The sequence below is a fragment of the Balaenoptera physalus genome (genome assembly GCF_965194825.1).
Source record: "Balaenoptera physalus genome assembly, chromosome: 2".
In the NCBI taxonomy this organism is placed as follows: Eukaryota; Metazoa; Chordata; class Mammalia; order Artiodactyla; family Balaenopteridae; genus Balaenoptera; species Balaenoptera physalus.
The window spans coordinates 68,455,960-68,477,514 of record NC_138883.1 but is presented as its reverse complement, the minus strand read 5'-3'; the positions used below and the strand labels follow the sequence as shown (position 1 = coordinate 68,477,514).

General features: G+C 37.2%; 1 protein-coding gene and 1 long non-coding RNA gene across 6 annotated transcripts in view; one reads left to right on the top strand and one right to left on the bottom strand.

The window, feature by feature from the left end:
• Positions 1–21,555, top strand: part of LOC309656174 — an 822,990-nt gene that overhangs the window by 400,248 nt on the left and 401,187 nt on the right. The gene's annotated exons all lie outside the window — the stretch shown is intronic.
• The window catches only part of PRKD1 (protein kinase D1), a 466,527-nt gene that overhangs the window by 332,088 nt on the left and 112,884 nt on the right, over positions 1–21,555 (bottom strand). The window contains exon 1 of one of the 5 annotated variants that reach the window (XM_082452097.1): positions 7,266–7,661. The exons of 3 other annotated variants lie outside the window; for them this stretch is intronic. In XM_082452097.1, coding sequence (XP_082308223.1) covers positions 7,266–7,526 — 261 coding nt within the window. In that variant the 5' untranslated portion in view covers positions 7,527–7,661. Of the gene's footprint in view, positions 1–7,265; positions 7,662–21,555 lie in introns of those variants that run through there. One more of the 5 variants, XM_082452096.1, reaches the window with a different exon arrangement.

The window sequence follows — 21,555 nt, the reverse complement described above, 5'->3', positions numbered from 1 at the left end:
GGGAGAGAGGCATTCAGAAATTTTTGAAATTGTGACTAAATTCAAGAAATTCCTCATCAATCAGTGGCCTAGTCAGAATAAAATCCAGTGAAGCAGTGAAGCAGTGAAGGGTACATACCTTTTTTTCTTTTCAGTAAAATAAGCTGGACAAAATTTGTGCATGATTACATATTTAAAAATCTAATCTTCATATTTGCCAACACTGCTTAGCTGCTGTATCAAGTGTCTAGCTTTAGCCAAATAAAACCTTTTTGCCACTTTGGAAGAATCTTCTATATAGGAAATTATAAATTTGGACCGGCATAATTGTGCCTCAATATGTGAGATTTTTACCCCAACTCTTACTTTTATAACTATATAAATTGTATGATATTCCATAATGGCCATAGTGGCCATGTAATTAAAGGCTTTATTTATTGAATTATCTATTTTCTGTGAGAGTAGAAAGACAGAATAAGAAACAGCATAATGTGGGTTTCTCTGCTGCCAAGCAACGTCAAGTGGTACCGTCATTATCGATTTTTAATGGTACAAAAATATTTGTTTGACAGTACCAGAGGAATTCCTGGGAGAAATTTCACATATTCTTGTAGAAAATGTGAAAAGAATTTTTAATATCTGTGAGCAAAATAACCATTTTCTCTGTATCTAAACGTTATCAGAAGAAAGAGAAAAATTGATGCATTTTTTTTCTTGTTGTTCTTACATATTCCAACACCAAGGAAAGATTTAAGAAACTGAAATCTCATTTTCAAAACCTCTCTAGAATAATACTGGGGAAATTAAAAGATGAGCACTATCTTTAAAAACACCCTATATTTTCAACCTCTATTTTCACATTTGGGTTTAGAGCTTTCAGATGAACCAAGGTGACTATCAGAGGTCAGAGGTCAAAAGCATTAGCTATCCTCAACACACAGAAACAACACAAAAAATATAAAAATAAAATAAAGAATTCTCATGTTATGATCAACTCCAATGGAACTGCATTTTATTCACTTCTAATCCAATCTGAGTCCAGCCTTTGTTATCTTGATTATACTAGTTTCTCACTATAGCTTGAGAGCTTATTCAATGATTCCAATCTAATACAAACACACACACCACACACACACACACACACACACAGAGACACACACAGGTTTCATGTAATTATCCATTCCACTTTTCTTCTTTAAAAGATGGATGAATAATTACTGATTGTTGTTGTCTTAAAGGTTTTTTAATGGAGCATGGACTCCATGAGTGTTAAGTGGTAGTCAGTGAAAAGATCTGGAAAAAGACTTGTGATTGGCTTAGCCAAACTGTTGTCTCAATTGTTTCCCAGTAAAATTGCCTCTCATCCCAATATAACACTTCTGCGTGTGCACAACCATGTTATATTAGATATTCATCAGATGCAACAGTTTAACAAATAAGCTCTATATGCTAGCACCGCAGCAAAATGTGATCTCCATAAGTCATTTCCAAGTGCCATCCTCCTCACATCAAGGGTTGATCTGCAAAGGAACTTTTGATTTCAGTCCTGAGGACCATGTTTGAGAATCATTCTGTTGCCAAATGTTGCACCATTACCTATTTTATTTCCCTTTTTTTATCAAATGAAATATCATTGGAATGCCACTTGAAACTGAAAAGCAATTAAATCAACTTCTTGTCAAAAATAATAAAATGCAATAAAAAGATGCTTTACTTCATCAACATATGTGTTTTTCATTTAGCAATAATCAAATTACTCCTTGAGGAATTCTGAGAGGTTGAATTTCAGAGGCAGTATCAAAATGCAACTACTCCTAAGATTTGCTCTATTATAGAGGGCAGAAGAAAAAGTGTTACCTTAACCTTACAGCTATATTGCTTTTTAATACAGTTTTAATTTTATATTGAGATAAGAATGAGATAATAGAATATACATTTCTTTGTTAACAAAACAGTATGCTAATTCATAAAGCCTCACATATCAATAATCCTATTTATTATTCACCTATCTACCAGGCAGTATATTTAATCCTTTACACATATTATCTTTAATCTTCAAAGTAATCTTAGATAAGTGACAACCATACATTCATAGGATTATAAATTTGTTTGTATTGTCTAGTAAGGTCATTAAAAGTCATTTATGGGGAGGGTGGGAGGGAGGCGCAAGAGGGAGGGGATAAAGGGATATATGTCTACATATAGCTGATTGACTTTGTTATACAGCAGAAACCAACACAACATTGTAAAGCAATTATAATCCAATAAAGATGGTAAAAAAAAAGTCATTTATGCAAAAATAGTGAAGACCTACATACAATCATCTTGTCAAAAAAAAAGCGTAATAATAATTGGCAAAATAAAGTTTTAAATCTCCCTTAATAATTATGACAGGAGTCTGGTGACATAGAGCAATGCAGTCATGAAGTATCGGACAAATTTTCAAACTTCATTAATAGTTTTCCAGCTCCACTCCCTACTCTCAACCTCCACTCTCACATACACACACACTATAGTTGCTGCAGAAAATTCCTTCAAATTTATCTTAATCCTGGATCTAAAGGTCTAAAGTAATTCACATATTTGTCCAATTCTTCCCAGCCCTAAGTCTGGAAGGCTTACTCAAATGGTATTTCCTTGGGAAAACTGTTAAATAGTATATACCGATAAGAAAAGGTTTTTAGTTCTGTGTATTGATAGAAAAATCATAAAGCAGAGTTTCTCTTTTGGATTATGAGATATATAACAAGGCCCCACTTTTTGCAGCCTACAATGCAAAATAAAAAACAATACTTCAGCATCTGGAGGCTATGAATAATTAGGCTTTCAAAATTATGTTTCAAAACACAGATATTTAGATAATATACTACAGATGTACGTATATATTAGATATATATTACATAGGCATTACTTGTATATCAAAATATAATCCTATTATTAACTAAACTTGAAAACAAAATTTTAGATATACAGTATTAAAGCATTATATTACTTTAAGAATCGCTTAATGAACTGACACATTCTATACTTCATCATTAAATCAGAAATCAATAAACATATAATGATGACAAATATAAAATATAAATTAAAAAATATACCTAAAACCCAAACACCTATTAACTTGAAAGGATTTTGTTGGTCCACATATGCTGGCCTCATCAAGCAGCTAATTACTTCCAGTTTCCTCAATCTGTGTAGAAGTAGAATAGCTAAAATTAACAATAAAAATTAAAGTGACACTACAAGTGTTAAAAAAACAATTTACAATTAAGAAAGCAAAACAACTATAAGCAGAGCACAGCTGCTCTCAAACCAAGGCACTAACCTTTGTTATTCCTTTAGTAAGCTATCTTCTATAAAATCTCACTCTTTAGTTTCTTTGGTCAGATAAATGACTACGCAAAGTGAAACTATGCCAGGAGTCTTATAGATGTTATTACTCCATTTAAGTAAATTCAAAAGGGAAATATGAGTCGTCTTTCTAATAAGATAACAGGCAAAATGAATGGACAGTCATATTAATTGCATCCCACATCCTTAAATTAATACTGCTTGTTTTAAAAACGTGTGTCTATGTGTGTGTGTGTGTGTGTATGTGTGTGTGTAGACACATAGATGATGTACTATGAAACTAAAGTAATTCTTCCTTTGGAATACTGTTCCTTATTTTAAAACAATTCCTTCTTAGTCTATATATTCAAGGTTCTTTTGATAGTAGAAAGTAACAATGTTTCAAAGTGAAGTCAACTACTGTTATTATTTCTTTTTTACCCTCCAGAAAATAATAATCATGTATACTATCTAACATGATACATGTCTTTACATACAACCAGCCTTCAAGGTTACATGCTTGCAAAGTAAAGAAATAAGCATAATATAAATAAAACCTTAAGCTAATATTTAAAAAAAGAAGGAATTAGTTCTATCTCTATATTCATAAATTGTTACATACAGAAATGCAACACTAGATTTTTCATCTAAACTAAAATCTTTTTTAAAATAACTGAATCACTTTTCTATATACATGAAACTAACACAATATTGTAAATCAACTATACTACAATATAAAATAAAAATTAAACTTAAAAAAATTTTTAAAATTTAAAAAATTCTTTAGCTATATAATTCAGTACATACCTGGGGTACATTTATCTTAAAATAAGAATATTTTTGATCAATTACCATCAAAAATTTTCAAGTACAATCATATGTCTGCCACTTTTCAAACCTATATAATTAAAAAGAAAACTATACTCTAAATTCTAAATAATAACAATAATAACTTAAAGATTGTTTCTCAGGGACAGGACTTCTCTTATTTAGCTCTGTACACCTCAAGCACTCATCCCACAGAAAATGTCCCACGGATGTTGCTGATATAAACTGAACTGTCAGCTAATACTTCCAAAGATTTAAGCTAGTCTGATCTCTGTTAGTATTTAGAAAACTCTCAAACATATCATATGAAAACCCTCTTAACACGCCGTAACACAGTGAATGTGGAGGGCTCAGAAAATCTGGAGAATTCTGCTGTCAGCTCAACATGACTCCATTCTACATAGTAAATTATAAATGACTTCAAACTCCCAGCACTCTCCTAAAACATCCATTTCCTTCCCTCTCTCCCTTCCTCTCTCCCTTTTTCTCTCCTGTCATCCTTCCTCAGAGTTAGTATCTTGAAAAAGTACTTCAAGAGAACCTGAAATGAAGGACAAAGAACCTTCTCCTACTTCCTTAACTCCACATTGACCCCTCCTCCATTTCTACTGTCACAAAACAAAGTGATCTCTGCTATCCTGTGATGGATACTCAGCCCTCTTAATCTTGTTGGGGCCATAACTGTATCTCAAGATAGATGACAGAAGACAGATAAATAGATGAAAATTTTCCTATTTAGACCCACAATCCAGTAAATACTTATTTACAGTATCCTGTACATAAATAACTGTCAAATCCACATCTCTAAATCTAACTATCCCTTTGCCATAACCTTAAAAAAAAGTGTAAGTGAGATCTTTATTCCGGCTATCCCAAGCAGTCAAACGTTTCAAACTCTTCGAGACAGAACTACTAGAGTAAATATAGAAGGAACGGGTTCCCCCTATATCTCAGTCACCACGGCTGATGATTTTCCTTTTGCAGTATTTCTCCAGGTCTCTCCCCAAGAGCTTTGGCTCAGGACTCCATTAGCTCATGAACTCCGATTTTCCTTCTGCCACAAAATTCTTGGCATTCTAAAACATATTCCACACAGCAAATCCATCTTTCAGATGTCCTTGGTTTGATATCTCTATGTAGACGATTACAGAGACTCCTAGTAATCTGAGTTCATCTTAGTTGCAAGGCCTTTTCACAGTTTTACTTTCTCTAAGTATCCTAGCCACTACCCTCAGGTCCACTGTGTTCCACAGGTGCTTGCTGCCTCTCTCCTCTGCATGCATATCACCCCCTCCATATAACATCCCTCTTTGTAGCTACTGAGATAAGAATTCGCTCTCTAATCAATTTCCAGTCGTAAACCTCTTGAACCATACATGTTTCTCCCCATCCTAAACTCCATCAAGGTGTGTGTATATGTATGTGCGTGTGTGTGTGTTTTCAAGCTGGTCAAAAACAGTCTGTCCATGTTAACTTAATATTACCTGTAACTCTATCACTTGCTTTCAATTAAAATTCTGTACAATTACACTAGCTTTTTAAAGAAATTTTAATTTACCTTGCTTATATGCTTATTCAGTATTGTCCTTTAATTAACTGGATTGCACCCCAGGGAAAATTGTTGTAGACTACAACTGCCACTAAGGGAAGGCTTTCAGTGCCTAGGAGAATGTTCCTTTTCACCTGCAACAGACACTCCACGATACTGATGATGATAAGTCATATGATATGACTTGTAGCAGAATTAGACAAAATTTGCCTAATTTTTGTGGAAGTTGCAAAAAATTAAGAGTAACATGTATTACAAAATGTCACTATGTTCAATAAACAAAAATTCCTGGCACTCACTGTTACCTTAGTCTGGCCTCCAGAACTTTCACAACTTTTAGATTAGTGATTTTTTCCCTGGGGCTTTTCCTAATATTCCTGTGCTCAGTGCCACAATTTGCAACAGGCAGGTTTAGCAAATTCTGTTCCAAATAGTTTAAAGAAAGCTTTCATGATTATTCAAGTGATCTTTATAAGGCAAGTACTAGTCAGTCCTCCAGGGGTTGAAATTCAGCACCTTTAGAGACCTCTGTCTCCACCCCTAAACACTTGCTGTTTATACTAAGAAGACTGGCGCCATGCCCCCCTTTCCTTTATACTCTTATCACCCCCTTCCATGCAATGTCCCTCTGGATGGCTACAGACACAACCTGAAATTCAGAATTGCACTATAAACATTGGTGGGCGGGCTAGGTCTCCTCTTCCGGTGGCCTGGTCCAGGATAATGGCCCTTTTTCAACCCTGCCTTTGGTGGCCGCTGTCCAGAGTCCCACAGCCTCAAACTTAAGGGCACAGCCAGCCTCGGGTGCTCCTGGACAGTACCCCTACCATCTATATATCTGTGTCCCCACTTCAAAGTTCCACTATCAGTACCCTAGGAATCAAAATCAAGAAGGCTGCAACTTTCAGATTTATCGTTGAAAAATTTGCTCCCATGTTCACATAAGGTTGGGAATAAAAGACCACAAGGAGGTGGGTAGCTGTGGTCTGGTCAGTTGTTTTCACAGCTGGCAGAGTCAATCACTCTCTCTTCAAAGCTTATTTGACAGGTGAGAAATTCCTCCTCTCCAGATCATTCCAGGAACTCCTCAGCATCAATCTGAGCTGGGAGAGGGGCCTGAAGGGGAAGGGAGTGGTGCTGAAATCGTGCTGAGCGTGTCCCCGGGGGAACTCTAGTGCAGGAAGGATTCCGGCGCCAGGAATGTGCTGGTCCAGGGTGCAGAAGGAAGAGAGGGGAGAGCCGGGAAGTCTTAAGGGGAAGGGAGAGGCGCGACGCGAAAAGAGCAAGATACCTGGGAATGTCCTGAAAGGGATGGGAATGGGTGAGGAGGATGCAGACTGTAGAGAAATCGGGAATATAAGAGGATGGGGCAAGGGGAGAACTGGACAACAGGGAGCGCAGTGCCTCAGATGCGGGCGTCCAACCTCGGCGGGTGCCAGACCCTTCCAGCGCGCCGGCGAGGCTGGCTCCCGGCCGAGCCCCCGGAGCCGGAAAGTTGGCGCGGCGAGGGGGCGGCCGGGCTGGCAGCGCCCCCTGCGCGGCTGGGAGGCGCCGGGCTCGGAGCCGCGCGGCGCCTTACCTTCTGGTCGACGATGGAGCAAGCCATCTCGCGGACGTGCGCCAGGCTGTAGTCCCCGGACGAGTCCTGCAGCAGCAGCACCGGCTCGCGGCTCAGACCGATCTGCAGATGGAACGAGATGCCCCCGGCCGGGGCTGCGACGGGAGCCAGGAACGGCGTGGGCCCCGGCCCCGACCCCGGGACCAGCGCGGCCGCCGCCGCCGCCGCCGCCGCCACGGGCAGCAGCGGGCTGGGCGGCCGCAGGACCGGAGGGGCGCTCATCGCTCGGCCGGGCGCGCCGAGGGCCGCGAGTCCGAACAGCCGAAAAGTTTTCCTGCCGCCGAGCCGGGAGCTTCTTTCTTCAGGAGTCGAGGCGGAAAATAAAAACTTTCCGGAAAAGTCCCCGCGCGGGGGGAGGGCGAGGGGATGAGGATCAGGAGGGGAGGGGGTGGAGGGAAAATGGCCGAGGCGGGAGGATTGCGCCGCCGGGAGCGCGGGCGGCGCGCGGGGGAGGCGCCGCCGCGCGGAGGAGCAGCAGCCGCGGCGCGCGCGGAGGGACGGGGCGGCGGGTCAGCGAGGCCAGGGCGCCGGGCGGGGGCGGGGAAGGGGGCGCGAGGGGCGGGGAAGGGGAGCTGGGGGCGGGCACTGCGGAGCCACCACCCGGCAGGCGCCGGAGCCGCAAGAGCCGCGGCCGTGCGGCCGCAGTGGCCGCAGGGTTCCTGGTCGCCGCCCCCTCCGCCCGAGGTTCCCGGGGCCTAAGCCTCCCCAGGCCGGGGCAGGACCGAGCGGCAGGGCCCGGGGCCGCCTCCGCGGGCGTGGTCCGACCCTCCCCTCCCGGGCTCCGCTCTCCGCTGGCCCGGCTGCCCGACTGCTGACGGAGGGGACGGGGCGCACCTCCTGCGACCCGCTGCCCCGGACCGCGAGCTTCACGGTCCCCACAGTCCCCGCCACCTCTTCCAAATGTCCGAGGACTACGCACTTCTACCAGTGAGGTGACCTGTGCTGGACCCAAGAATGCCCAGCCCTGCGGCTCTCCGTGGGTCTTACCTTCGGAGTGTCGAGGGAGGATGAAAATAGAGGTTCCTTGGAAACCCACGTACATCCCGGCTCCTTTTAGGAGCCCTTGGGTTTGTTGCCAAAGAGGGCAGGAGGCCAATCCACGGAAATGTATTTAAACCTGTCTCTACCTTTTTTGACTCTGACACACCCTGATCCCCAATCCCACATGCTCCACCGCAGCTACCAAGGCACCAGACCAAACACAAGTCACTGAAATCAGGATAAGGTATCTTTTGAAAGAGAAGGCATTGTCTACATAAAGAAAGGAGGAAGGTCTGAATGTAGCCTCTTTCCCTTTACCTTATTCTTTGTGTCTGATGTTTCTACTTCGGGAGCCTCAGAAACCGTTTTCTTTCCTTTGCCATCACTCTAAAGTCTGCTTTTTAGGAGTGATGCTCTCAGCCGCCACCGCCATCACTAGCGCCACCGTCAAAGTTGGGCACCATCTGCTTTAGTTGTGATAGCTGTTTCTTGTTGTTGCCTTTGTTGTTGTAGTTTTGGCGGGGGTGGGGAGGTGGGGGGGGGGGTGTTTGGAGATGAACTCTAATCTTCTCTTCCCACCTGGGCGTGCTTCACACACTGCGCAGGGTGTGTAACTGTGCAGGTAGGTGCACAGGGCCTCGATCTGCTGCCTGTCACCATCTTGGAATAAGTAATAATTTTTTTTTTCATTTTGCAGTGGGCCAGGTAAATTATGTAGCCCACTTCTCCACTTCCCTAGTCCTTCCCCTTATACAGCACAAGCACACACACACGCGCGCGCGCGCAAACGAATATGCATATTTTATTTTGCACTCAGTTGCATTTTTTGTTTGTTTACAATATTTGTTTATTTATGTCTTGACCTCTGTTTCTGACCCAGGACATGACATTGCAAGGTGCTTTTCTCTTTGAGCCTCGTTCCCAGGGTCAGTAATGGAGTCTTGAATGTCCCCCAAAACATTGTGTCATTCACTGCTCTAGAAGAGACCTGAATTTTTTCTCTCTGGATTTGATGGTCTGAGAAGGTCTATATGTGTGTTGGCAGCTTCCCTCCTAACTTACTTAAAAAGTGATTCGCTTCATCCATGGTAGAGAGTGTAATTTCCTTAATGTACCAGATTCAGCTAAGCTAGGAGAATAGTGGAATTATTCTTAATGCAATGAATGCCCTTTGGAATTCTCTGAGGGTTTTTTTTTTTTTAATGTCAGAAAATGTATTTCATTTTCTTTTAAAGTTGGAATAAGTCAATTTTCCCACAATTTCCTATTACCAGAAAAAAAAAGTTTGCTGGTCAGTTTACAAGGGCCTTACAAAAAGCTAATAGTTTTGCTTGAGATTCAGGAGAAATGAAGACATTCGTGTTCTGTAGATACAGCAATGATCTATTCAGGCCTTCTTTGTGCCTTTGTGTGCAGTTGCGAGGACAGACAAGGTTCCTACCGTAACAGATCATATTAAAATGAAAAAAAGGAAAACAATAAATAAGATTATTTCTGATAATAATAATTGCAGTGAATAAAAATAATACAATAGTAATGAGTGACTTGTGGAGGGGGATGGTGGAAAAAGCACAACTTTGAACTAAGGATGAGAGAAGTTTTCACTGACTTTATATTTGAGCCAAAACATGGATGACAGAAAAGGGCCAGTCTTGAGAAGATCTGGGGGAATTACACTCTAGGCACAGGAAACAGCTAGTGCAAAGAACTAACATAGGAATGTACTTGGCATTTTCAAGGCACAGGAACAGAGGGGCAAGTGCCTGAGATGAGGTCAGAGAGCTGGTAGAAGCCAGATCACAAAGGGTCTTGAAAGCCCATGGTAAAGGGTTTTCATTCTATTCTCAGTGCACTGTCCAACCACTGGAAGATTTTAAAGCGGGGAGTGATACAATTTAATTAGCATTTTAAAAAAATCACTCTCTGCCTCTGTGTGTAAGAGAAAAGAGTCAAAGCAGAGACACCAGGTAGGATATTAGCTGTTGTTCAGTCTAGAGACATTTATGGCTTGGACGACTCTGGTTGTAGTAGAGATACTAAAAAATGTAAAGATGCAGGATCTAATTTGGAGGCAGAACTGAAGGTCTTGTTGATGAATCAGAGGTTTATGGGGAGTGAGAGAACAGGAGAGTTGTGAAAGACTCCTAAATTTCTGAGCTATTAGCCAGATAGTGGTGCTGATGACTGAGACCGAGAAGACAAGGAGGAAGCAAGTTTGGGGAGAAATAAGATTTCTGCTTTGACCATGTTGAGTCTGAGATGCCACTAGACATTCAACTTAGAAATAACAGCTATAGTTGAATATTTGAGCCCAGAGTTCAGGAAAGAGACGAGGGTCAGAAATACATTTGGAAATAATTAATGCAAAGATGTTTCAAACTGAGATTAGATGAGATCGCTACAGAGGAAGGGCTTAAGGCAGTCATCAGTTATATGAGACAGGAACTTAGATGTCCTGTATAGGAAGAAAGTAAGCTGTGGGACAAGAACTGCTTCTTATACTCTGATTTCTCAATAGTATGAAAGATTCTTGTAGGATGTTGGAAATAACTGAGAAGAAAGCAGGGGCGGGAGAGGGACTTCTAAAGAATTTTAATTCTGGAGAATTAGAATCACTTTTAAGAGACTGGTAAATTACTGAATGCAAGGGAGTGAATAAAGGGAAACAAGAAGAAGAAAAAAAAATCTCAGAACCACTGGAGCTCCCCCATAACAAGCAGAAAATGCCTATGGAGTTGGTTATTGCAATTTCAATAGTAGGCACCTGAGATCTGACTGTTTGCCAACTGCTCCCCATTTTTGCTGAGTGAAAAGAGAATGAACAACAGATAACACCTGAAAGAAACTTGACGTGCATCTCTGGTGACTTTGAAACTATACATAGAAAACTTGAAGGATTTGAAAGAATTCAGTGGTTTTAATCCCTTCTGGGTGTTTGAACTTTGGAAAAGAAAAAAAGGATGTAGAGAGTGAATAGCTGTTTATATAAATTATATTCATGAATTTTGGATTTTTTTTTTTACTCTTGGCTAACATTACTGGAATAATGGACTTCTGGCAGTGTCAAGGAATACCATCTTGGAAAGTAGGTTCACTACCCTAATCAAGACTCCTTGTAAACTGATTTAAGTGTGCAGAAGTATGTGGAGGTACTTAACAATTTCCAAAGCTGAATGTTAATCCTTTAGGATGGCCTTCAAAAGAGGGCTGGATGTTGAAATAGTTTTAGATATAAGTGCATACATTTTATTTTTCTTTGTAGCTTATAAATTAACTTAGCATTTAAATTCTCGATATAAACTAGCATTTGAAGGCACTTGGAAGTCCTACAAAAGTTTTATTTTATTTAAACCACTGCTTTCTAGACATTTTTGATCTCAGAACCCCTATCATTTGTTGCTGCTGCTGATGTTGTTTCTATCACACGGCATACCCTAACATTTCACGTGGCTAGTGTTCCACAGAACACACTTTGGGAAATGGAGTACTATACAACAAATGTAAAAGAATTTAAGTTAAAATTTGAAGGTAAAGAAAATTGCTCAGATAATTAGAAGCAGACACTTTGAAGAAGAGCATGAATGGCAAAAACAGATGCATATTTAGTGTCTAGTAGTTCACAATCAGTAATCGGAAAGAGGATTGAGAATGACCCAATTTGAATGGGAGACAGTCTGGAAGCACTATATGCTTTGTCCAGATGAAACAGACGATGGAGAAAGAAAAATGAGTAGAAAACATATGCAATTCTATGGCTGAAAGGATCCTATCTACACCTAGTACAACCATTTTACAGCCTAAAAAACTGAAGAGCAGAGAAATCATATACCAATGTGGAAACTGGAAATTTGAAAGTATGGTCCCAGAATGGCCTCCTTTTTATACAATTAATCACTGAAAGTTGTGAACATGAGGATAATGGATGGATGAGATGATGGATGGATGGATGGATGGATGATAGATGATTAATGTATATGATAACCATTTTATATTTTTTGTTTCCTTAAGAGTGTTCATAAATGATAGTCTGTAACACCAGGTTAAATAAAGTTAATGACACAAAACTGGCACAACAGAAAAATAATATCCTAATGGAGATATCAACTATACAGTCATCTGCCAAAATATTGTTCTGCTAAAACCTGAGAATATGACAAAATGTTGCCTTGTCTTGCCGATAATTTCATGGAAAATAAAACAGAAAAGAACTGAAATTAATTTTCACCAAGAAGGAAAACTGATTTACTCTTTAAGAAAGCAAATTTCAAAAATTCAAAGAAAAAACAAATATGATCCTAGAGTCAGAGACCCTCAAAAGGACAGGAGGCCCTCGAAGAAGCATTTAACTATAAAATTACAAATGATCTGAGTGAGCAATAAACTCAGACACCAGTGTGACTACACTTTAAGCTTTGGATGAGTACAGATCTGCAAAGAGAATGAACAAAAATAGACATAAAATATATGAGCAAGAGTAAATAAAAATAAAGGTTATTTTAAGCTAAAAACAACATGTACTAGCTATATGTGAGAGTGCCAAGTTTTTAAACATTCTCCGCCCCACCCAGAAATTAACTTATAGGCAATAATTAAATTTTTCAATTTAATTTTTACTTACGCAAGGTTAAACGTTTTAATGTGCTCGTTGATCACTTGTATGTCTTCTTTTTTTGAATATTACGTTTTAAGTTCCTCATACATTTTTATATTGGAATATTTGCTTTCTGCTTATTAATGAATAAGCGATTGTCATATATAAGGAATGTCATTCCTTTGTTATAGATAAAGGCAAATGCTTTTTGTCATTCATCTTTTAATTTTTTACGGGGTTATATCTTTCAAGCTGCTTTATAAATGTCTTTTTCTGCCTTTGTTTATTTTGCTTAGAAAGGCATTCTCTAATCTGAGATCAGAAAAATATTCATCTGTAGTTTTTACTTTCCATTATTATTCTATTATTTTGCTTTTTAAGAACTTTAATCAATCTGGGAGCTGAGTACATGTACTGATTTCTAGACCTATTTTTTTCTAAAATATCAATTGTCTCAGCTATTGGAGGACATTTTTATTTGCTTTTATATGCATCAATGGGTTAGAAAAAATAGATCCAGCTTCCAGTGTTTAGCTTAAAATTTTTTAAAGTATTTTTTAACCTACATTTCTCTAATGTTTAAAGTCACGAGTGAAGTGAACTTTAAAATTTTTTGTCCAAAATGTTGATGGTTTTACTTTTTGCACACATGCAAAATACCTACATTTACATTTCTATTTTATACTATGTTCTTTTGTTAGACTTGATTCCCTAAACATCATTCCTTCCTGGACAGTAATAACTCTGACTCTGCTGTTCTAATAAGAACTAAAATCTGCTGGCTCCAAGGTATTATAAAATGTGCTCAGGTCCCCTGTAGAAAACAGACTGAAACACTTTTTCCTTGGACTTCAGTATACTCAGAAGGCTATTGCTTAGAATTGCCAACTCTAATTGTGCACAACAGCTTTTATTAAGTCAATCCAACTTTCAAATTCAGAAACTATTAACAGCAGCACATATATATATTTTTTAATAAAGATTCAATTTTGAGGCACATTGGTTCCAGGGATACAAACTTTTCCTCCATTCTTGTTGGATCTTACATGTTTTCATAGCCAAATATTTTCCAACTATGAATATCAAATACATCCCATCAGTTGATAATATTCCATAACCTGATTTATTCTCTTTAGTACAGGTTATTTTGTGATACTTTACATGCTATTATTCAGTACATTTTATAAAACACTGGATAAATCTTGAACAACTAATAAGAAAGAATAAAGGAGGTACAGTTAATCCAAAGTTGCTTTTTGGGTTCCTTCCTGGAAAAAAATATTTGTTGAGCTGAAATTTCTCGTGTGTGGTTTCTGATGCTTGATTTGGAAAGTGAACTTTTTAAGGGAAAGAATTTGGCAGATTTATTTCTTCGTGACATAACCGGGAAAAATAGTTTTAATAGTTTAAGAAAAAAATAATTTGCTTTTCTTGGCTTAGAAAAATTTTAAATGGCATTATTTCTAAAATTCATTTATTGTAAAATTCATATTCCACTAGGATGAAAGTCTGCATAATTAAAATGAGGTCATTTATATGGAATTAAAGCCATATTTTATCTAATTATCATGCTGCATTTTCTTTATCAATTCTTTTCCTCAAACATATCATCCTAAAAAATCATATCATTGCAACCACAGTAAACCTTCTTACCCATACTTTACTATTTTTAAACCGAATTTACACATTTGATCTCACATACATTCGAAGTAAAAATCTCTACCTCATACAGCTCAAAGTAGAATATTTACTTCTTGAATTAAATATTAACTTTGTGTTTATTTTAAATATATAAATCCTTTATATTTATATGATATTATACATACTTTTTATACATATATTTTGTTTTGTTCAATAAGTTTGTCATCCAGACTGTCTAGGAAAATTGGAGTCCTCATAAACTGAAAAAATCATTATTTTTTAGACTTATTTCAGAATATATTCAAGAAAAGAATTACGTACTTACTCTTTTAGATAAAGGAAGAACATTCTAGAGTGCCTTAACCTTTGCACTTTGCTGCTGTGGTTGAATGCTGAAGTCGACAAGTGTAGATAATTAGATTTGAATGCTTCTTTAGTTTGTCCATGCCACAGCAGTCCTATCACTTGCAAGCACATCTTTGTCTTCTCTTTATTTTATTTCAGTACATATCCAACTACATCTAACCTTGTAAGTTGAACTTTAAAAAAATTTAGTTATTGAAATAAATTTCACTTGCTTTGGAGAAATACAACAATTTAAGTCACCTATGAGGAAGATTCATTTTAACCTTAATTTCCTTTACCAATATTTTCTTTGCTTTTATATAAAATTTTAAATACTTCGTAATTAAATGATGAATGGATTTACATGGTTTTAATTTATGATATATCACCTGCATCTTTTCAAAAAACAACGAAGCCATATCAATGATTAGAAACATTTTTATTAAAACAAAGTAGCACAAATATCTCAACTAATATCCACGATTTCCGCTGAAACATTTAGCTCTAACCCTCCTCCGTCAATACAAAAGAAGGAAAACAATGTATTTTCTAATTCTTATTGTCTGATTTTAAACACAAATTTTAAATAAAATTATCACAAGTGTCCATATTACACAAGACATAGAAAAACACTTGATTTAGAACCGGAGCTTCCTGAGGGCAAGACTCTTGTTTTACTCACCTTCTGTCCCTTAGCACCCAAAAACAGCAAATGTTTATTTATGTGCTTTTTTGAATAAAACTGTTCAACTACAGTTAGAAGATTAAAAATTTGCAAGTATTGTTTTTCAAGATAATAGTCATATATATCCACCCTGCTCAAAAGTTCAAGTCACAGAAACCAACTCTAAATCAGACAGACATTTCTTTGAGGGACTCAGTTAATAAGGTTCAGATAAATTCGATTCTTGTGATGTAGTCTGACATAGTTAGCTCCCCTGGCCTGATATGCTTATAGCACTTTCTTAGGGCTATTGCTATAGTATCTATCACATTATATGGATTTTACTTGCATCGTATCCCTGTGGGAACTATTTTGTAATCATTTCAACATACCCCTCCTCAAGTGTCTCCAGAATCAATTGTTAAACCTGATATAGAATAGATGCTGATACTTGGTAATAGTTCAATAATTGTTTATTGAAGGAGTCAATGACGAGTCTAAAACGCCTTAAAAAGATGGATTGCATAATCTAATGGCCTAGTTTTCCCCCAAATCAATTACTTCAGCTGTGCTTCTATTTTGGAATAACATGCATTGTTCTTTTGCTGATTATAAAAGTAATATGTGTTAATTTAGAAAATCTGGAAAAAACAAAAATCTAAAAAAAAAATAATCTATCAGCTCCTAACTCAGAGTTAATGTTAATCTTCTATTTCTCCTATGTGAGTGTGTGTATGGAGTAATATAAATAAAATATTGTTTGTTAAATCTGATTTTAAACTTAATATACCAAAGTATTTTTCTGAAGTCATTAAATGTTCTTCAGAAACATCATTTGGAATGGCTGCAGAGTATTCTAGAATAAGGTTTGTGTCTTGCTTTTGTGACATTTATTTTTGTTTTTGCTAGGACACTTTAAAAAATGTGAATAATAGCACTATTGCTTGGGCAATAAAGATATTCATAAATTGAAATATAGATCTAGAAATGCAGCTGCATGAAAAAAAACATAAATAAGACTAATAAATTCTGGGAGGAACTGGCTCTGCTAACAAGGATAATATCTAGAGGCTTTTAATTAAAATAGAATCATTTTAAAATGCACAAAATTTCAAAGAATTCATAACGGTGAAATACATTAAGTTGACATAAAATCTGAAAAACCATTTTTTTTAAATCAGCAAGACACTTTGTAGGTTTTTAAATTGAATAATCAAATCAAATTTGACACCTCAGGAGAACATCAGTTCTGCTGTCAGGAATCAAAACAGTGATGTATGCTATATTTAGAAAGTAAGTGATAGAATATATTTTTTTTTACTGTATTTTATTATGACAGAAATTAATTAACTTCATGAAATATCATTGACAAGTGAAATTGTAAAGTATTTGCTTTGCTACATTCCAACTATACTTTTTGTTAATTGGCTAGAAATATAAGTGCCAATCTAATTTTCTTAATGCTAAAGTATAATACTTTAAAAATTATAAGCACATGGTTCAAAAGTAGATGGAATAAAGGATGTTTAAAATTGATTTTTAAAACCTAGTAAAACTATATTTTAAAAAACTTCTATTTTAACAAACCAATCCCGTTTTCAAGATTACAAAGCCATAGATTATTGGTTAATGATACAATTGAAATCATCTAGTTTTTAGTTAAAAAAAATAATTAAGCAACTTTATTCTATTGGGCCTATAAAATTTGCTTGGCTTGTCCCCAAATTATGTCAGTACAGTATTTCTAACTGACCTATGTTCTTAGTTACTGTTAAACTGTATATTTGTGGAGCACTTTGACAGCCCACAGCCTTGAAATAACCTGAGGAAAGGTAGCTTCTTTTGAACAAATATGTCACATACACACACATACACATACATTTCACTGTACTGTATTAGCAAAACTAAAACTATGGTCATTAGCATAATCTCAAAATCTTAACTTAAAGAATTTACTTTTTAATGGCAGAATGGTGAATGTAGTTGTTACTGGCTAAATTGTGTCCCCACTAAAATCCCTATATTGAAGCCTGAACCCCAAGGACCTCAGGATGTGGTTGTATTTAGACATAGGGCCTTTAAGCTAAAAATGAAGCCTTTAGGGTAGCCTCTATTCCAGTCTGACTGGAGGAGGAGATTAAGACACATAGAAAGACTGTGGAGCATTCATGCCCAGAGGTACAACCATGTGAAGAGGCAGCAAGGGAATAGTCATCTGCCTCCAGAACTGTGAGAAAATAAATTCCTATTGCTTAAGCCATCCAGGCTACGGTATTTTGTTATGCTAGCCCTAGCAAACTAACACAGTCACATATAATATGTTAGGGTAGAATGAATATATTTCAGTATACATACAGAGCCAAAAGACAAAGGTCTATTTTCTTGGACCACTAGACATAGAGTACAATAGCCTCTCTTTCTGATGTTTGACCTTCTTTAGTTTCATAAGAAAAGTGTGGGAGGGGAGCATATTACTGAAAAATGCCAAGGAAAAATATGAAATTGCTTAATAAGATAATATAACCCTGAACTTAACAATTCATAGAAAACTAGGATAATAGATTTTTTATTTTTTTTTCTTTTTTTTAATTGAATGTAAGACTCTTTAAATTCTATAGCGCTTTACAATTTTCAAAGGTTTCACACACATGGTTTCACATGATCCCATAACCCTTTTTCCCTCTATCTCCATATTGCCTCTCCCCACTGGTAACTACCAGTTTTTTCTCTGTATCTGTGAGTCTGCGTCTTTTTTTTTTAATTCACTAGTTTGTTGTATTTTTTAGATTCCACATGTAAGTGATATCATAGAGTAGTTGTCTTCCTCCAAGTCCATCCATGTTGCTGCAAATGGCAGAATTTCATTCTTTATATGGTTGAGTAGTATATATATACCACATCTTCTTTATCCATTCATCTGTTGATGAATGCTTAGGTTGCTTCCACACTTTGGCAATTGTAAATAATACTTCTAGGAACACTGGGGTGCATGTATCTTTTTGAATTAGTGTTTTTGGTTTTTTGGATATATACCCAGGAATGGAATTACTGGGTCATATGGTAGTTCTATTTTTAGTTTTTTGAGAAACTTCCATACTGTTTTCCACAGTGGTTGCACCAATTTACATTCCCACCAATAGTATACGAGGGTTCCCTTTTCAGATCCTTGCCAACATTTGTTATTTGTGTTCTTTTCGATGACAGCCGTTCTGACCGGTGTGAGGTGATATCTTACTATGTTTTTGATTTGCGTTTCCCTGATGATTAGCAACGTTGAGCATCGTTTTATGTGCCCGTTGGCCATCTGCATTTCCTCTTTGGAAAATGTCTACTCAGTTCTTCTGCCCATTTTTAATTGGGTTGTTTGGTTTTTTTGATGTTGAGTTGTAAGAGCTATTTATCATTTGCAAATATCAGAAGCTGGAGGAATCATGCTCCCTGTCTTCAGAGTATACTACAAAGCTACAGCCATCAAAACAGTGTTGTACTGTTTTGGCACAAAAACAGACACATAGATCAACGGAACAAGATAGCCCAGAAATAAACCCATGAACTTATGGTCAATTCATCTATGATAAATGAGGCAAGAATATACAAAGGAGAAAAGACAGTCTCTTTAATAAGTGGTGCTGGGAAAACTGGACAGCTATATGTAAAAGAATGAAAGTAGAACCTTCTCTAATACCATATACAAAAATAAACTCAAAATGAATTAAAGACCTAAAGGTAGTGATAAGACTGGATACTATAAAACTCCTAGAGAAAAACACAGGCAAAAGACTCTTTGACATAAATCACAGCAATAATTTTTGGATCTGCCTCCTAAAGCAAAGGAAACAAAAGCAAAAAGAGAACAAAACAAAACATCAACAAAACAAAAAGAGAAGCTACTAAATAGAATAATAGGCTCTTTTTAATCAAATCAATTTTGCTGTTTTTGATATCAATCTTGATTGTTACTATAATTACAAATTGTATAAAAATTTATACTTGAGGGAATGAATATTTTTCAGGATTTAAAAAGTGCTTTAAATAAAATATAAATAATGGAAACAATTTTCATGTGGTATTTTATATCTTTAAAAAGGGATACTGGCTGGTCTTATTTGTAGAATTTTAGAGGTAGAAGTGGTATTACAGACCATCTTATCCAATCGCTTCATTTTAGAGGTGAAAAAAGGAATTCTCCAAATAGTATAAGTTAGTAGAAGAGCCAGGCAAGAAATGGGTCAAGTGCTTTCATTGCAACAGTGGTCTGCGATCTGAATTTGACTGTGTACCCCATTAGTAAAAGTTTAGTATGTACCTTCTATGTATGTGTTTGTATACTTACTTGTAATTTAACATACGTATAATTATATTAATGTTATATGATTGGTGTAAAATATATACAAATATAGAAATTCAAAAGAGCATTTACAAACGGGACTTCCAGGTCTGGATAACATGAAGCAGATACACTTATTCCATAGTTTTCCTGTTACGACTAAAAACCCTGCACACTGTATATTAGTGAAACAAAGGGGGACTCTGAAAAGTAGGGAGAAGAAGACAGGCCAACTAGGGATTTTGAGACCTAAGAAATAACACAAAATCAGGTTCACTGTGTTTTATTTTTGCCTCATATGTCTGGACTGGGTGCTAGAGAGGCCAACAGCCTGGAAATACCAACAGATATAAACAAAAAAGCCCTAAGGAAAGCCTGCTTTCTGTAGCCAAAGGACCAGGAAAGGGGAAGCCCAGTAAGACAGAAAACTTTGAGATAATAACTACCTTATTCCAGCCTAACGCCATGGGAAAAACTGTGATCCACACCCATCATCAAAGGCTGAGCAAGAAGCCTAGACTTCAACTCTCATCAACCCCCCGGAACAAGCACCACACCCAGCACACATAAAATACCCCACCATTCTACCCCTGGGATAATATCAGAGAAAGCCAAGTGCGGAGCTTGGACTTTCAATCCTTCTAGCTGCCAACAATCTCCTATCAGTAGAGAGCACATGGTGAGTCTAGACTTCCACACCCTCTGAATGGTAACGAGGCATTCCTTCCCCTATCATTAGAGTGGTGCTAGCAGAAGCCTAGTGGAGAGTCTGGAATTCCACACCCACCCAGCAATGAGGTAAGCCTCCTCACTTTAGTGACAATGGAGACAGACCAGGGAATTGGACTTCCACCTCCACCTGACAGTAATTACCTTGCCTCTCCCTCTTCTCACACAGTGTCAGAGGAGACGTGCTAAAATAGAAGATTTAAATAAGATCCAGTGTATACTAATACAATATCCAAAATGTCCAGGATACAACTGAAAATCACTCTCATAGCAAGAATTAGGAAATTCTAACTTGAATGAGAGAAGAAAATCAACAGATAACACCACCAAGATGTCAAAGGTGTTGGAGTTATCTGACAATGATTTTTAAGTGAGACATTATAAAAATGTTTCAATGAACAATTACAAACATGCTTGAAACAAAATAAAAAATAGAAAGACTCAAAAATAGAAAGCTTTAACAAAAAAAGAACAACAAAAAGGAAGGAGGAGGATGAGGAGAAATAAAGACAAAACAAATGACAATTTTACAACTGAAAGAAACAATAACTGAATATCCAGTAAAATCTCACTGAATGAGCTTAACAGAATGAAAAGGTCAGGGGAAAGAACTGGTGAACTTGAAGATAGAACAATAGAAATTACCCAGTCTAAACCAGAGAAAAAATAAACTGAAACAAATAAATAAATAAACAGAGTCTAAGCTATCCAATGGAAAGAGATGAAGCTCCAACATTTATACCATTGGAGTCACACAAGGAGAGAAGAAAGAGGATGGATCTTAAAAAGTATTCAAAGAGATAATGGCTGAACATTTTCTAAATTTGGCAAAAGATATAAACCTACAAATTCAAGAAGCTGAGTAAATCCCTAACCGGATAAACCCAATGAATTCCATACCAAGATACATCATAATCAAACATCTGAAAACTAAAGATAAAGAAAAGATCCTGAAAGCAGCCAGAGAAAAATG